General features: G+C 51.9%; 7 protein-coding genes across 7 annotated transcripts; 3 read left to right on the forward strand and 4 right to left on the reverse strand.

Annotated features, from left to right (window-relative positions):
* Window positions 1–439: 439 nt before the first annotated feature.
* N7539_005472 (uncharacterized protein) lies at window positions 440–2,362 on the reverse strand (the record flags this gene model as incomplete). Its single annotated transcript, XM_056935074.1, has 1 exon — window positions 440–2,362. The coding sequence occupies one exon, from the start codon at window positions 2,360–2,362 to the stop codon at window positions 440–442; it is 1,923 nt and encodes a 640-aa protein (XP_056790268.1).
* Window positions 2,363–4,648: 2,286 nt separating this feature from the next.
* On the reverse strand, window positions 4,649–5,327 carry N7539_005473 (uncharacterized protein; the record flags this gene model as incomplete). The annotated part of the gene is made up of 2 exons (XM_056935075.1): window positions 4,649–5,050; window positions 5,304–5,327. 2 exons carry the CDS (start codon window positions 5,325–5,327, stop codon window positions 4,649–4,651), a joined length of 426 nt encoding a protein of 141 aa, XP_056790269.1.
* Window positions 5,328–6,085: 758 nt separating this feature from the next.
* On the reverse strand, window positions 6,086–8,240 carry N7539_005474 (SET domain-containing protein; the record flags this gene model as incomplete). The annotated part of the gene is made up of 2 exons (XM_056935076.1): window positions 6,086–8,065; window positions 8,127–8,240. The coding sequence occupies 2 exons, from the start codon at window positions 8,238–8,240 to the stop codon at window positions 6,086–6,088; spliced, it is 2,094 nt and encodes a 697-aa protein (XP_056790270.1).
* A 1,923-nt stretch (window positions 8,241–10,163) lies between these two features.
* On the forward strand, window positions 10,164–10,804 carry N7539_005475 (mitochondrial 54S ribosomal protein uL14m; the record flags this gene model as incomplete). Its single annotated transcript, XM_056935077.1, has 4 exons — window positions 10,164–10,178; window positions 10,234–10,318; window positions 10,414–10,638; window positions 10,734–10,804. The coding sequence occupies 4 exons, from the start codon at window positions 10,164–10,166 to the stop codon at window positions 10,802–10,804; spliced, it is 396 nt and encodes a 131-aa protein (XP_056790271.1).
* Window positions 10,805–11,081: 277 nt separating this feature from the next.
* N7539_005476 (DNA-directed RNA polymerase II core subunit RPB9) lies at window positions 11,082–11,923 on the reverse strand (the record flags this gene model as incomplete). The annotated part of the gene is made up of 4 exons (XM_056935078.1): window positions 11,082–11,126; window positions 11,192–11,281; window positions 11,340–11,700; window positions 11,772–11,923. Coding segments are annotated over 4 exons (648 nt in total), but the record flags the coding sequence as incomplete, so codon positions are not given.
* Window positions 11,924–12,313: 390 nt separating this feature from the next.
* On the forward strand, window positions 12,314–13,268 carry pin1 (peptidylprolyl isomerase ESS1; the record flags this gene model as incomplete). Its single annotated transcript, XM_056935079.1, has 4 exons — window positions 12,314–12,316; window positions 12,374–12,771; window positions 12,829–12,945; window positions 13,145–13,268. 4 exons carry the CDS (start codon window positions 12,314–12,316, stop codon window positions 13,266–13,268), a joined length of 642 nt encoding a protein of 213 aa, XP_056790273.1.
* A 393-nt stretch (window positions 13,269–13,661) lies between these two features.
* On the forward strand, window positions 13,662–14,465 carry N7539_005478 (Peptidyl-prolyl cis-trans isomerase ssp-1; the record flags this gene model as incomplete). Its single annotated transcript, XM_056935080.1, has 1 exon — window positions 13,662–14,465. One exon carries the CDS (start codon window positions 13,662–13,664, stop codon window positions 14,463–14,465), a length of 804 nt encoding a protein of 267 aa, XP_056790274.1.
* Window positions 14,466–15,181: the final 716 nt, after the last annotated feature.

Consider the following 15,181-nt stretch of genomic DNA (forward strand, 5'->3'; position numbering starts at 1 on the left):
AAAATGCCCTGGTTTGGGAAGTCTGCAGATATAGGGACAGGGGACTACTACACCGATTAGGTAAGGCCACGCATATGACTGATTTTACATACTACGAACTGATTACAGGGTTGATGGTCATTCTGATGTGCGAGTATGTCTCACTGTGATTTAGCATTGGTTCATATGTGCCTTGATCGTATTTTGTGTGACTTTACTGTGTTCAGGTATGTATGTACAGGCCCCCGGCATGTCAGACAACTACGACGTGAGGATAGAACCAGTGGACCAACAAGAATCGTATTCGCATTTCACTCATGACATTTTAACTAAGATTGTAGGAGGAAACGCCAGAGGCAAGACCGCCACGCGATATAGGATCGTTTCCCAGCAACGAAAACGTGCATTCAAAGTTTGCCTTTTCCATCCTCAATGTTTTGAATCTGTCTTGGGAATTGATTTATTTGCCAGCAAGCTCCTTGACAGCCTTGACAATATCATCAGGGCCCAGGCCTTGAGCGTTGATCTGCTCAAAGAGACCACCACAGCCCTCCTTGACGGCACCCATGGTCTTGTACTTGGGGGTGAGCTTGCGCTCGAGAAGGTTGGATCCCAGACGGGAGCCAAGACCGGTCTTCTGGGCAAGAGACTCGACAACCAGAACGAAGGGAGAAGAACCGTAGTTCCGGATGGCATCCTCGTCGACAATGTTGAGGGTGGGCTTGTTGATCAGACCGACGTCGAGACCCTCCTTGCGAAGACGCTCAACTGCGTCGAGGGAGCGGTAGACCATGTCACCGTAGGTGACGATGTAACCGGCGGTGCCCTTGCGGATGACCTCCTCCTTGCCGGGAACGAACTTGTATCCCTCGCCGAAGAGCTTCTCATCAGAACCCTCCTTCAGGATATAAGGAACCTTGGAGCGAGTGGAGAAGATGAAACGCAGACCCTTGTCCCAGAAGACCTTGTTGACGACAGCCTTCATCTGCTCACCATCAGCGGGGAAGTACAGAGAGGTGACCTCGGCATCCATGAGACCGTTGTCGGCGAAGAAATTGTTCAGACCGAAGTGGCAAGTGTTGTCGGCCATCTCATCAACACCGCTGTGGGAGAAGTGGGAGAGAACGGAGCAGTTGTTCAGACGAGCCATGGTAATCTCAGAGACACACATCTCCAAGAATGCAGAGAAGGTAGAGAAGACACCCTGACGCTCGCCGTTGCTGCCGAAACCGAACCCGGCAGCAGCTGAGAAGTTGCCACGCTCCATGACACCAGAGGGAACAAAGACCTCGGGGTGCTCTTGACCAATGGCCTTGAGGCCGGTAGAACCAGCAAGATCAGAGTCGATGACCATGACTCGACGGGCTGCCTCCTCCTTGCTCAGACCATTAAGAATGGAGTTGACGGCTTCACCGAAGATGACTCGGTTGCCACCCTTCTCCTTAGTGCTACCCTCATACTTGTGGGGGTTGGAGCGGGCCTTGATGTCGTCGTAGAAGGCGAGCTGCTCTTTGCTGTAACCGCGCTTAGTAAGGTACTTGCGGGCCACGTCCACAGTAATCACATCGTGAGCGTGGGTCTCGCCCTCAATACCCTCGATACCAGCAGCCATAGTGCGGTTAATGACAACAGCAGCAGGGCCCTTGTGGCTAATGACCTCAGCCATGGCAGGGAACAGGGAGTCGATGTTCTCGCCCTCGGCACAAACGACGTGCAAGCCATGACCCTCGAGAGTCTTGGCAATGTCGTAGCCCTTGAGGTACTGAGAGGGGTGGCCGGCAATAGTCACATCGTTGTTATCAATGAAAAGCTTGACGTTGAGGTTGCGGGCCACGGCAATGCGGGCAGCCTCAGCGTCGTTGCCCTCCTGCTGGGAACCGTCTGAGCCGAGCATCAGAACATTCTTGTCCTGGTTGGCCATGGCGATACCATTGACCATGCCCCACATGTGACCGAGACGGCCGGAGCTGAACTTGATACCGGGTGTGAGTCCCAGCTCGGGGTGGCCGGGCAGCTTAGAGTTGGCATCACGGTAGTTGAGCAGATGCTCGGGGTCAATCTTGCCGTCCAGTGCGGCCAGGAGATACTGGGTCGCAACACGGTGACCAGCTTCATCGAAAAGGGCATCGTAAAAGTTGTTGGGGTTGGCGTTAATCATAGCAAGGAGAATGCACACTTCGGGGGCAGTGTCGAAGGGGCCACCAGTGTGGCCGGAGACGCCACGAGCGGCACCGGTGGCAGTGAAAGCAATGATGGCATCACGGAAGATGTTGATGTTGTGGAGAAGATCCTTCTTCTGGTCGGCGGAGAGGGTAGTGTTCTTGGGGTCAAGCTTCAGCTGCTTGAACTGCTTGAGATCGACGGGGAATTTGTTGCCGCTCATGATTGTGGTCTTGATGTGTGTCTGGGAAGTTCAATGGGAGGACTGAGTGTTTGAAGAGGTATTAAATCTGAGTCTCTAGTGGGATTGGCTTTTTGGGGCGGGGGGGTATCTGTTGGGGAAGAAAAAAAGCAAAAAATAACTGTAGATTCAAAGGTAAGATAGATGAAAAAAGAGGAATTTGTATGGTTGCTGGACATCTTTGGTATTTAGCCTCGAAGGAGGGGCAGTTGACGTCATGGTCAGCGTGGTGGAAGTGGACCTCTTCAGGACTTTTTCGAATCCTGCGGAACCTGTGATAACAGACTACTATCTGCGAGGCTGTAACTATTAAATATTCAAGTAGTATGACTACGCAGTATGCAGTGATGCATTATGTAGTATGTAGTATGTAGTATGTAGTATGTAGTATGTAGTGGTCTCGCTCTCTTCTATGTATTTGCTTGTTGATACCCTAATAGGATGGCCGTCTCATCATGCTGTAGGAGGCTAGGAGCAGTGTGAAACCATCTCGTCATGTTCATCCTACACTCTCTCAGCCTCAGATAGCCCCCCCCCCCACGTCAGTGGGATCAAGCCTGTTAAGCTGAAGACGAGATCTCGGTGACGAACATTCGCTATAATTTTCAGAGTGGCCATCAGGTCTGTATAAACGCCGGGAGGCTGGTCCTTCTGCAATGCGATATCATCCACGTCGGTTGTCTCCAAACGCGCCCCCAATTGATTTCGCGGAAGATAATGCGGTGGATGGACAATTGAGCACTCTTCTCCAAAGTTCTTGGATGACGCCTTATCCGCTGGCCGCCGCCAAGTGGGTCACCTGCCGAACGTTATGCTATGCTGGCCAGAAGATTCTTGAGTCCTGAGCGAGTCCTCGACTCCTCGCAGACAGGGTTTCGTGTAAGTATTTGATACGTGACGATGGCAGATAGCATGGTATTAAAACGAGTCATGCTCGTCCCATGTTGTCAACAGATGGAATGGTAGAGCAACTCAATCGGAGAGGATCAGCGCAAATGGGTACCAGAGTGTTCTTGGAAGCGAAACCCCCTTATATGATCTCCCACCTGAACAGGCATAGAAGTGTCGGTGTACAACTGTACACACTACACACTATTGACACTACAATGTACAGCAGGTCGCTGTCCGCTATTATGGCACCGCATATCTATACCGAAGGACTCTTTTTCCAATGTCAGGGAGAAACGCTGTTGGCGGTCAGAAGTACATAACATATGCACAACATTGCTTTTGCAGTCAAGAAAGTATGCTTCTGTGCCAGAGACAATGATATCAGTGAGGAACCAGGACAGGATATTTCCCCCGAGGCCCACGGTATCCACAGAATCGACACGGCCGGACCACATCCGTCTTCGTGGTCTCGTTATGCCACAAAGTTTGGCTGGTGTATGACGCCCTGGTGGGGATGTGATGTGTTCATTGCTCCGCCGGGCACCGACCGAACGGGGCTCGGTCACCGCGGCTCCACATCGTGAGTTGCATCGGGAAACTAAACAATAAAATTATGTACAGCCGTGTATGCGCTATGCAGTCGTGCTGAGTGCTGAGTGCCCAACTGCATGTTAAACCGTGCCTGGAATTTACTCCACGGGGACGTTTGTTGACTCTGTCTGACCGTGTGAGATGAGACGACTGTATCAGATGCTCATAGAGGGTGTGTAGTAGCAGCTGAGCAAGGCGAAGTTCGCGTCGAGAATGGATGAGATACCATCGGGGTTCATCCGCCGTCCGGGCAAAAAGCGAGTCTCCTTCGGGATTCAGCAGTCGCAGTTTAGCCTTGTGATACAGAGCGAGTTGTGCCTCCAGAGCTCCCATTAAATGTTGACTGCAACGTCTCGAGTCCATCGCATTCGGGAGGCCGTGGCAGCTGGGTGGTGAAAGGATCCTCCTCCACATTGCGTGTCACTTGCATCGCTGGTTCGGTCACACGCCAGATGGAGATCTCTCAACAGCATTTGTTTCAGGTGCGGGTGCGTAGTAGTCGTGAGTCGTGACAGTCAGGCGATATCACCACGTATGGAGTCACAACGCACTGGCGGGTCAATTTGCGTGTGGTGGTAGCAGTTGTATGTAAATGTCGAATCCCCAATAGCAGTACCTATAGCTGTGTACTCCGAGCATTCCAGCACTTTTTCCGTCGCTCGTGCCAAACTCAGACACTCAACCAAAAAAAAAAAAAAACAACAGATTCGCATAACGCCATCATCGGGTGCCGTTCAGAAGTCGTCAAATGTCATGTCGCATGAAACGAGGACTCGAAAACGCCCTTCATTTCTCAATCATGCTGTCATCTCGTCCCCACCAGTTCCAGACATACTCGCACCAGATAAACAATTCCAGCGCTGCGGTCACGGATGCAATCAGAATGACAAGCCGTTGCATGTTCTTGCCAATCCCCAGGGACTCGAAAGTCATCGTCAGTGCATTCAAGCTTGGCTCACGGCCAAGCTCGGATTCATGCGCGGCTTCCATGCGCGCCTTGACCAGCTGAGACGCATGGGTGGAAAAGGCCGGCGCGACGAGATGAGATGGCGATCGGACGGAGTGCGATGCAGCACGGGGACTTGGGCCGCTCCCCCACGAGCGCTGGCAAGAGGGGTAGGACCACTCGGCAGCGAGAGTGACATTCGTCGGGAATGTCTGGAGAGGGTGAGCGGCAGCCGACAGGCTCTGGACGTGAAGGTCATGATGGGATGATGGGGGCGGTATCAAGTCTGATTGATGAAAAAGAGTAGGGAGGTGGAAAAAGGAGAGCGAGGAACAGAAAAGAGGCGAGGACAGAAAGAAGGTGACGTTCGAGGCTTGGGCCTTGGGGAACAATCCGGGCTTAAGAAGAACGGGCACAGCATGTGGTCACTGGGACTTGCGGGGGTGGCTGACTGGACCTCTGGACCACACCGATCCGAGTCCAGCTTTTGCATACCAGCTTTTGCATACAACACGACATCACTACAGTAAGCTCACAGGATACTGTCACGGGTGATTACTAGATCACTCCTGATTCACTATGCTTGTGATTGAACTTTTTCACAAATGTCGGGAAGAAATCACTGACCGCAAACCACTGGACTGTAGAGTGCCCGGTCGTGGTCACTGCTTGTCAGCGGTTCCCCTCACATGGCTCACATCTTGGATCGGTGAGATCGGTCAGATCGGCCGCAGAGCATGTGCTTCTGAAGTGCCATGCATCAGGCTGCATGGGTCAGTTAATTTAGCACGCACATTCCAGAGGCGACTCTAGTCTATCGCTGTAAAGCTGTAATACTCGCCCGGTAAAAGCGAAGCTGTAAGAGAGTGAAAAATCCAATGGAGCTTCATGCAGCTGTCGAGTTGTATTAGGAGTCCCATTTCCACCATATGCGAGAGACCTCCGTGTCTCTAGAAAAATAGTATGAAAATTCCGTAATGGAACAAGAACTATTGACAAAAAAAACTCCGGAAATGACAGAGGTCATCATGATCATGCAGAAACATCATGACCATAACGAAGCAGAATCCGTCCATGCACCTAGGCCCTACCCAACTCCGATGCTTTCCGAGACAACCCAGGAGAACGGGGAAAACACCAATTCAAGAAATGCAGAAATGTTACAAGACCCGCTCTGGCAGGGACATTTGCGCCACGACTCCCGACCATCATCGACATACCCATCTTCCCCCCGGAACACCCCACCCCAAGAGCACAATACAGACCGCCGGCCCAGCTCAAATCACCGTACGTAGCTCCCGGGCTCGTCGACGACTGGCGCGGGTGTTGTGGCGTACCTCATGGCCATCACCCAGGGGCGTCTCGGTGCGGGCATCTGAGAGCTCAGGTGTGAGAGCGACACCGAAGCTGAGGCCACGATCTCGGCGAGACACGCGAGCTTCGGAATCCGGGGATAGGAATCGATGAATTGTGCGATGATCCATCACTCGCTCCTCACGGCCAGAGCCCTTGTCGGTCTTGGGCCACTGGAAGCCGTAGATCTTCGAATGCCGTTCGCACCGAGGGCATTCGCGCCGCGTCTGGTACGAGTTGGACTGCACAAACCACGAATCGCAGGTCTGGCAGTCCACCCAGCGGTCGTACTTCTGCGCCAGCAGTCGTGGGGTCTTGGTGTAGTCCCCAGGAGTCCGGGCAATGAGAGCCTCGTCCTCAACCGAGGCCACAACTGCCCAGTTACGCTTGCGCCGAGGCTGTCGCGTCTTGGCCACGACTGTCTGGTGAACCTCGTCTAATTGCACGTCGCTTGGTAAGTCTGAAAGTTCACTGGGGGTGGGGCTCCGGGGGGTAGGAATGGATTTCTCTGGCTGACCTTCAATGGGACTATCGGAGTGATCCTCATGGTATTTCCTTTGGGAAGGATCCGGGCGGTCGTGGTTCGAGGAGTCGGAGTGGCGAGGAGGGGACAGTCGACCGGCAGGATCGAGATGACGAGCATCTGCGGGCGTCTGCTCGATCTTCACTTTCCCGTCAGGGCTAACCACGGAAGTGCGAAGTGTCGAGGTCAAAGATCCCTGACTCTCGGCAGAGAAGCTAGGTGAGAGACGATCACATAGACCGCTGACGGCCACAGAACAGGGCAGTGGGTTGATAAGGACCACTTCGTCTGAGTCAATGGCTGACAGATCAGTCGCACTAAGCTGTGAGTGTTCGCTATCCTGAGTGGAGGGGAGCAACGTCCGCAACGAGATGTGAACCTCCTCAGTGGCCAGGATCTCCTGTCTTAACTTGGAGACCTGACGCTCACCAGCAACCCCCGCAGGAACAAGAGGGGCCTCGACGTCCGAGTCCGGGGTGGGAGGATTCTCAGACTCCGGAGTGGCCGTCGATTCGGCCAAAGCATCAGACATGCAAATCTCTTCTCGCAACTTGGAGGTATTGCGATTGAATTTGGCCCGCTTGTTGGGAGAAGCGCAGGCCACCGAGTCATTCTCCGGATCCGAGTCCGAGTCGCGGCGACGCTTCTTATCCGCCGCCCCGACAACTGAGGAGGGCGACACCTCCTGAACATCTCCATCAGACTTGATAGTGGGTGCCCACCCATTGCGGACCGCCCGCTCGCATGTCTGGCAAAGACACTCGCAATTATCGATACCAAAGTAATCCTCGCCGTAGGAGACGGTGATTTCTTCTCCCGCGTGAATGTCACGAGTTGCCATTACAGACATCCCTTCTGTGCCCCGAGTCACCAGACGACCATTGGCATCACAGTCATGGTTGGCAAAGCGAGCGGGTCCCAGGAAAAATGAGGGGGTCTTGCGGCGGCTGGACATGACCACACTGAAATCCTTGCGTGTCAGTCCCAGGTCCATCTCTTCTTCTTTGGTCATAGCAACCAAGGTTCCAGAAAGGTACTTGATCTCCTGGCCAGCCTTGATGAACTTTCGAGCGCAGATCGCCGCTTCGTGCTGCGTGATCACGTAACGATTCGTGGTCGTTACTTCGAAGGGGCAGTCTGGCTGGTACATCTGGATGTACTTGCGGAGATGACGGCGGAACCAGTCCTTGTCGCGAGGGCTCTTGAGATTGGTCAAATACTTGCGAAGGCCTGGGAGTTGAAGTAGTTTCTCCTCCGCGAGTACCGAGTCCTTTGCGACGACCACGTCATGGAGGAGAATGCGGCCGACATCATCGTCATGAATGCCGCGAGCTGAATTGTATTTGTTGCGATTCTTACGCGTAGTGGTCCAAAAGTATGCCTGTAGACAGGAATGGTCAAGAGTTGCACGGGGATCGTTTCTCTGCAGCAAAGGTACCTACGTGATCAACAAGCGCATCGGTTGCAACGTCGTCAAAGCTGGCCAACTTGTCCAAAGTCAGACGCTCACGACGCTCGGCGGCGGGGGAAGATGGGCGCGCTTTCTTCAGCGGCATTATGTCCGTCACATTGATTGAGGAAGATGCGTGAGATATTCGCAGAGAAGTGTCGTGTACGTAGAAAGTGGGTTGAACGAAGCCGAATGTGTCGAAGACGAGACTGAAAGTCAAAGGCCGATCAAGATCGAAGGGAGGGAGACGGTTAAAGGAAGGCGCAGGGTCGAAAGGTCAGTCGGTGGTGGTAGAGATGAGTATTTATGTTCGGTAGCCGACGTGACAAGGCAAACATCTATGTCAACATGAGAGGCTTCGACGTGGGCAACATGGCGCGCAAACAATCCACGCGCAAGCAATCGAGGAAAGGCTGCAATGCGGGCAGCGGGTTCGAGGCCAAAGGGGAAGTTTGTCAGATCCAACACCCGCTCCGCGGGTTGCCCGGTCTGCCTCCACTTGTTCTTATCGCCAAGCGGTGCTGTGCAAGCCGTCTCCAGGCATCATTAACTGTTGTTCGCTACGATATATAAAAAAAAGTGCCATTTTCCTGCTATACGATGAGATCTGGGAACGTCACACTGCATGTGGACACCAACAATACACTTTCCGTCCAGCCTTTCACCTGTTAACTTCGCTTTATCTTATAGCATCGCGTAAGCCCTTGAGTACGATGAAGCAACCTCCAATATTCGACGAGTAGACCACTTCGTCTCTGAAGAAACTCAAACTTCATGTTCATCTCATTTACATTCACGTACTTCGAGTTTATGAGGTGTCGCTCAGTCCTTGGACAATCTTCAGACATCTCCGAGTAGGTGGAATTTTGTCGCGGCGTAGTTACCTCCTAAGCTTTCTCAAGATTTGAAGCTATGCTTTCTTCTATTTGTGTCAAAATGTTTTCGTCTTACCTAGAGTAGTTACTCCTTTCCCATGCTGGCACACTCTTATCAATCTCTCCGTCAAGTCAAGTGGAATTTGGGCGTGTGAGTAAAAAGATGCAGAAGAGTAACCGGGGGATAGCCCGAGCCCAGCCACGCATTTCAGTGCAGGAAATCTACCGAATGAAGGATACCGCCTGCCACTATTGTTTCCAAATATTGAAAGACGGCAGTGAAGGGTGGTCACTCTTTCTTGGTGCCTGTCTGAGTGATCAATAGTAGGTTTCTTTGAGTTCCAAATTGCCCCGTGACTCGAGTTCTGGCAAATGAAAATGTACCTGGTTGTCACTGTACAGCAGATCCCCAGTTCATGTCAGGGACTAGGCGGCTTCTTATGCGTATCTGAAATCGAATGGAGAGAACATGGTAAAAGAGCATACAGATATTAGTCCAGTAGAGGTAGCGAGTGTGTTCCAGTAGTCGTCTTGAATGTCAACAAAGATAGCCATATCTAGCCACTTCCGTCCGACGAGCCTCAGTCGGGTATATCCTCAGACCTCAAGGTGTTTGTAGCATTGACGATGGCGTCGATTTCTAGTAACCGACCCGTAACAATGACATGAAATCAAGCCGGTTCAAATTTGAATTTCGCTGTATGTCAACTTTGTGAGCTTGCAAAGGATGTTCGAAGGGGGGTATGGATCTGATCCTGATCTTATGTTAGGCGTACCCGGCACGGGCGAATATATTCCAGGACGAGGGCTGCTCATGGGTCGGGCGTGACCGGGCATCAACCAGGTAAGCTCCCTCAGGATGAAATTCGGAGTTCTCACAAATTTTAATGTATGATACTGGCCCCGAGAGCCACGATATTTATAGCTAAAGTTGACTTCATTTCAAACGCGTGGTATACAAGGCATTTCCGTATACCTCGGACTGAAAACCATTGATCTCTTCTACATCAACTACGTTGATCCACCGTGACGGCACCTCGTCGGAGAAACCATCCATTTCGGGACAACCTCCCTCCGCCCGCCGACTCGCCGAACAAATTATCGTGATACCGGCATAGGTGCCAACAACCAGTTAATCCACTCACACACCAGCAATGATTCAACTAAAGGTACTACCCGGCCCTCATCTCACAATATTCATGATCACTAACCCCGATATTCCAGACATTACTGACCTGCATCGACAACTCCGGTGCCTCGATCGTCGAGTGCGTCAATGTCTTAAAGAAGAAGCGGCCCGCGACAATCGGTCAGTACTCACCACGAGGACGAGTCGGAACCCGATTTCTCCCATACTTCCTTGAAACCGGCATACAGTTCTTACATAATCCATGATTCGTACAGGGGACCGCATCGTTGTCGTCGTCCAGAAGCAAAGAGCCGCCACGTCGGAAGGATCCAGCGGTACCGCCCTCGCCAACAAGGTCCGTCGTGGAGATATTCGCCATGCTGTTGTGGTCCGCGTGAAGAAGGAGTTGCAGCGGGCGGATGGAACTGTCGTCCGGTTCGGAGACAATGCCTGTGTCCTGGTGAACAAGTCTGGGGACCCTATTGGGACGCGAATGAACGGTGAGTTTACCCCGTCTTTTCTTTCCCATTGGATGAATAAGGCAAACTGGGGCTGCTTGTTGTGCTCTGTCGACGTCTCTAACTCAAGAAAAAAGGTGTCGTGGGCCAAGAACTGCGTGGCAAACAATGGTCCAAGATCTTGTCGTTGGCTCCTATCAATGTGTAATATCCTCCGTCCACGGAACTCGGGCTGCACTTGGGTTTGATTTTTGGGAAAGCGTTGTTCTTCTATAGCATCATCATACATGTATCATATTTACTTTGACACAAGAACCAGGAACAAATCACTTGGCTTGACTTTAATGCGCGCGTACTTTCATTCAATTCAGCCCTTGCCGAAGAAACTCCATCCCTATGCAAGCACCGTGAAACTAAGCTAAGGAAATCAAGAAAGAATGGGGGTATCCGGGTGGAGTGTGTCGCGCCATATAAACAAGAGCAAATTACAGGAAGACGTTTCCGCATGCGCAGCAGACGTAGTAAAGTTTCTGGCAGCGTCAATTAGTACTGAACCTTCAACCTAAAATGAAAGATGAGGAGGATAAAATCTCACCATCCCACTTTCAGCTGAGCGTTGCTGGGACTGGAAGAAGACTGCCTCATTTTCACCGCAGCTTGGACAAAGCCGGTTCGCTCGAGGAAGCTGTATGGAGGTAAAAGTAGCAAACAGTCAGCGCACTAGAAATCTAGATTTGGCGAACAGTACCAGAGCCGACGAGGAGGTCGGAGCCGGGGGCACCCGACGCGCAGGAGGGGCCGGTGGCCTTGTCATCCTCGGGGATCACGAAGTATCCGAGGCCGCAGATGTCACAAGTGATTTCGTCGCCACAGCAGGCGCAGAAACCCGGGAGGCTCATCGCGCTGGAGAAGAGGAGCTCGGGAGTACCAACCGTGGGATCGGAGGCCACATCTTGGGTGACACCGGCAGTGTCTCCAACCTGACTGTTGAGCTTATTTTGATAGACGCAATGGGAGGTCGCCGGTTCACCGACGTGGCAGGTGCGGCAAGTGAACATCAGCTGGTTGGTGTGGCGGTCCTCCTTAGGGTAGAGGAGGTTGGAGCTAAATAATTCAATCAGCTTAGTCTGTATGACAGGTAGGACAGGACATAGTCCGAAAGAGGAGATACTTACCATTCACGGCAAAAGCGGAAGTGAATCTGGTCGGTGGGCTTCGCATCAGCGGCACCGGAGGCGACTGGGCTCGCAGACATGGTAGCGATTGCAATTGCGATTGCGATGAGACTTGATGAGATAAGAATCGTGAGACAGAGAGACGAGGTCACACTAGCGGAGTCACGTGGTGCCAAGTTGCTGGAAGCAGCAGGGCGGTGGGAGCAGAGGTTGCGAAAGCGAGATAGAAGCGAGATGAATGGATGAGACTTGGAGGTGTGGAAGAGCGAAGATGGACGAAGAAAAGATCGGCTGGCTAGACTGGCAACTGCGTGATGGATTCTCGAGCCAAGCGGCGGGAACGCCGAGCCCGCCGCCGCCCTCTGCGGCCATCAAGAGAGGTTTCCGGGCCGACATTATGTTTGCACTGTTTGTCGCTGTCCCCCGCAATTCTGCCATAAGCGTGGACAAGAATAGTTCCTGGCTACATACATACATGATTCGTGCATCAACCTATTCTGTCAACGAAAGCTTCCCTCACTGACTTTATTTGATATCTCACAATGGTCCGTGCTCACCGCTCATCAGCGTCACGAAAGTCATGATCTCACCGATTTCTATAGGCTGCCACTGGTCTTCCCTCCGGATGGGAGGTTCGTCACTCAAACTCCAAGAACCTTCCTTACTACTTCAATCCCTCCACAAAAGAGTCCCGCTGGGAGCCTCCTGCCGATACCGATACCGAGACTCTGAAAGAGTACATGGCCACGCACCACTCCATGGCACATTCAAATGATGTTGCTGGCCAAGGGGAGGGCAAGATTCGTTGCGCCCACCTTCTCGTGAAGCACCGTGACAGCCGTCGCCCAAGCAGCTGGCGAGAGGCAGACATCACCCGTTCAAAGGAGGAGGCCATTGAGATTTTGAAGGGCTACGAACAGCGCATCCAGTCTGGTGAATCCTTGGGTGATATCGCTGTTTCAGAATCGGATTGCAGCAGCGCCAGGAAGAAGGGTGACCTGTAAGTCTTACATTGGTCCTGCGGGACATTGTTCAAGCGATGCTAATGCGTAAGCAGCGGTTTCTTTGGGCACGGAGAGATGCAAAAGGAATTTGAGGATGCCGCCTTTGCACTCAAGCCCGGCCAAGTCAGCGGCATCGTGGAAACAGCCAGTGGGGTTCATCTCATTCAGCGGTATGCCTGACCTCACCTCAGTCCTCTAATTTGACGTCGTCAACGCACTTGCCAAGTTCTTAAGCTAATCACTTGCTAGCAGGATCCAGTAAATAGTTTCACATGCCCAGCGTTTCCTAGGATAGCTGAATCTAGCAAGATCTTCGATCCATCGGGTATCTGTTTCTTCAAATTTTCTTCCTCTGATAACTACTCGCAGTGTTCTAGATGACCCTGCAGTGGAACGGGATATTGAAGTCTCTGTCTCTCGCATATGGCTCACTTATGGCTCAAGCAAGGATTCAGAGGCGTCGTTGCAAAATGAGCCCGAATCTTTGGATTGAGCGGGGTCTAAGCCTTGTGAGTTGGTACTTGTAATTTTATACATCGTGCCTCTTGCTACCGTCACCATTTGATTCGGTCTGATAGTTCAATGGCCATCTTCTGAGATCTAGGTGGTTCCGGAATGATTGGACGACCGTTGAACTCCTCATGACTGGAGGTGGTAGCGAGGAAGGCGCTTCAATAGCTGATTCCCTATAGATACACATCCGAAGTTGTTTGCTCCGCTGCAACTCCGCTAACGAATGTTGTGCAATGTGTTTGTGGGCGTGGATCGTCATGGCGACTCTTTCAGTCCTGTGTCAACATGCTTCTCTCACAGCGCCACGACGTTCTTCAGTCTTACCTATTCAACAATTTTTCAGTCTACTGTCGCGCTTTGCATCAAGTCCACCATGGAATCCACCTCCTGGGAAGACGCCATGGAGCCCATCGAGCCTCTGAGAATGGTGCCCGTTGTTTTGAATTCTACGCTCTCCACCGAGTATCGCCAAGCACCGTTCCCTGTCAAGGACCCTTCCGACAACGACACAGTCTTTGGCTACCGCGGGACGCCAGAGGATCTCAGACCTCCAGCCTATCTCCGACTGCCAAAAGACCTTCGTGATAAGCACGAGAGACTCATCGATGCTGCCTGGTCTGTGATTAATGGCCTACGTATGCTACAAAATGCACTGGATAATCATCTTGTCGGTCTTTGCCCTCGAGGCATAAGCCTTGTTCTCGAGAACCATGTGCATGCCCTCGAACTTCTCGACGAGAAGAAAGGAAAGACGAGTCCTGAGCCTGAGGACGGAACCTGGCCGTCCAGTAGCCCAGCCGCGAAGATTCCAAGCCTTGCCCTTCAACTCCGCATGAACTACCGGGCCTATTTGCAAACGACCGCTATCTTCGAGCGACGCATGCATACCGTGCTGTCTGTTGACTGGGTTCAATATCGCTTCATAAGACTGGATGTCTGTCTCACCGCGCAGCGTATGGCACAGCACGACTTCGAGGCATGGAGCTACTGGTGGAGACATGAATTTATGAAGCACCAGAACCAGTGGCTGCCCTTTCTGCGTAGAATGAGACTACCCAGTTGGGAACAGAGCGTGAGCGACCTCTACCGGCTCATCCGGGAACGTGCTGATGATCCCGAGACTGTCATTGCTAATATGATGAATACTGCGGAGTACCTCTTCCACGTTCCCATTTAGTCCGTTCTCATACTGAGCTCGTTCATGACCGCGTTTCACTCACCCTTTACACCGCGGCCACAGCCTCGGCCTCGTCACGAACTGCCCGATTTACGATTTCCTCACGCCTCCCACGACCATGTATAACTACAATTCCCGAATCATTTTTACACTTACCGAGCAGAGGCGCAAGTTACATGGCGCTCTGATTTTCTCCAAACGAGATGATCGCATTTCCTCCACATAGCATATACATATGCACATTGTCTGGTCGCAAATAGCACCGAGCAAGTGATATGCAGTGCTGTTCCTACATCTGTCATGTATGAAAAAGCCTTCAATCTTTTCGCGATCGTTGGGATTTCCTGTTTCTGAAAGACGACATGTGCACACCCGAAATTGTGCCTTTGTTAACCTACTTTGTCCAATATACAATGACATTCAATCCTTTCTTTTTTATCACTGTTAACCTAGTACCATTCTTTCTCTCCGCGGCTCTTTGCCAGCCTTCATTGTTTTAACCGAGCAGTCGCGGGCTTCATATGATCGACAAGAGAAAAAATCACAAGTCGTAGTGCTCTATACTATTGTATATAAAGATTGCCCATTTCGAACAGGTTTGATTTTATTCTGCGCAAAACAGTCATCTGCAAAGCGACGTCTCCAGGAAAATGTGTATCATCTGGACCCAGAAATACCACCTTTGCGGCTGCATATGGACTATCCGTGATCTTCTT

Source organism: Penicillium diatomitis (assembly GCF_028827545.1).
Source record: "Penicillium diatomitis strain IBT 30728 chromosome Unknown utg000005l_segment0_segment0, whole genome shotgun sequence".
In the NCBI taxonomy this organism is placed as follows: Eukaryota; Fungi; Ascomycota; class Eurotiomycetes; order Eurotiales; family Aspergillaceae; genus Penicillium; species Penicillium diatomitis.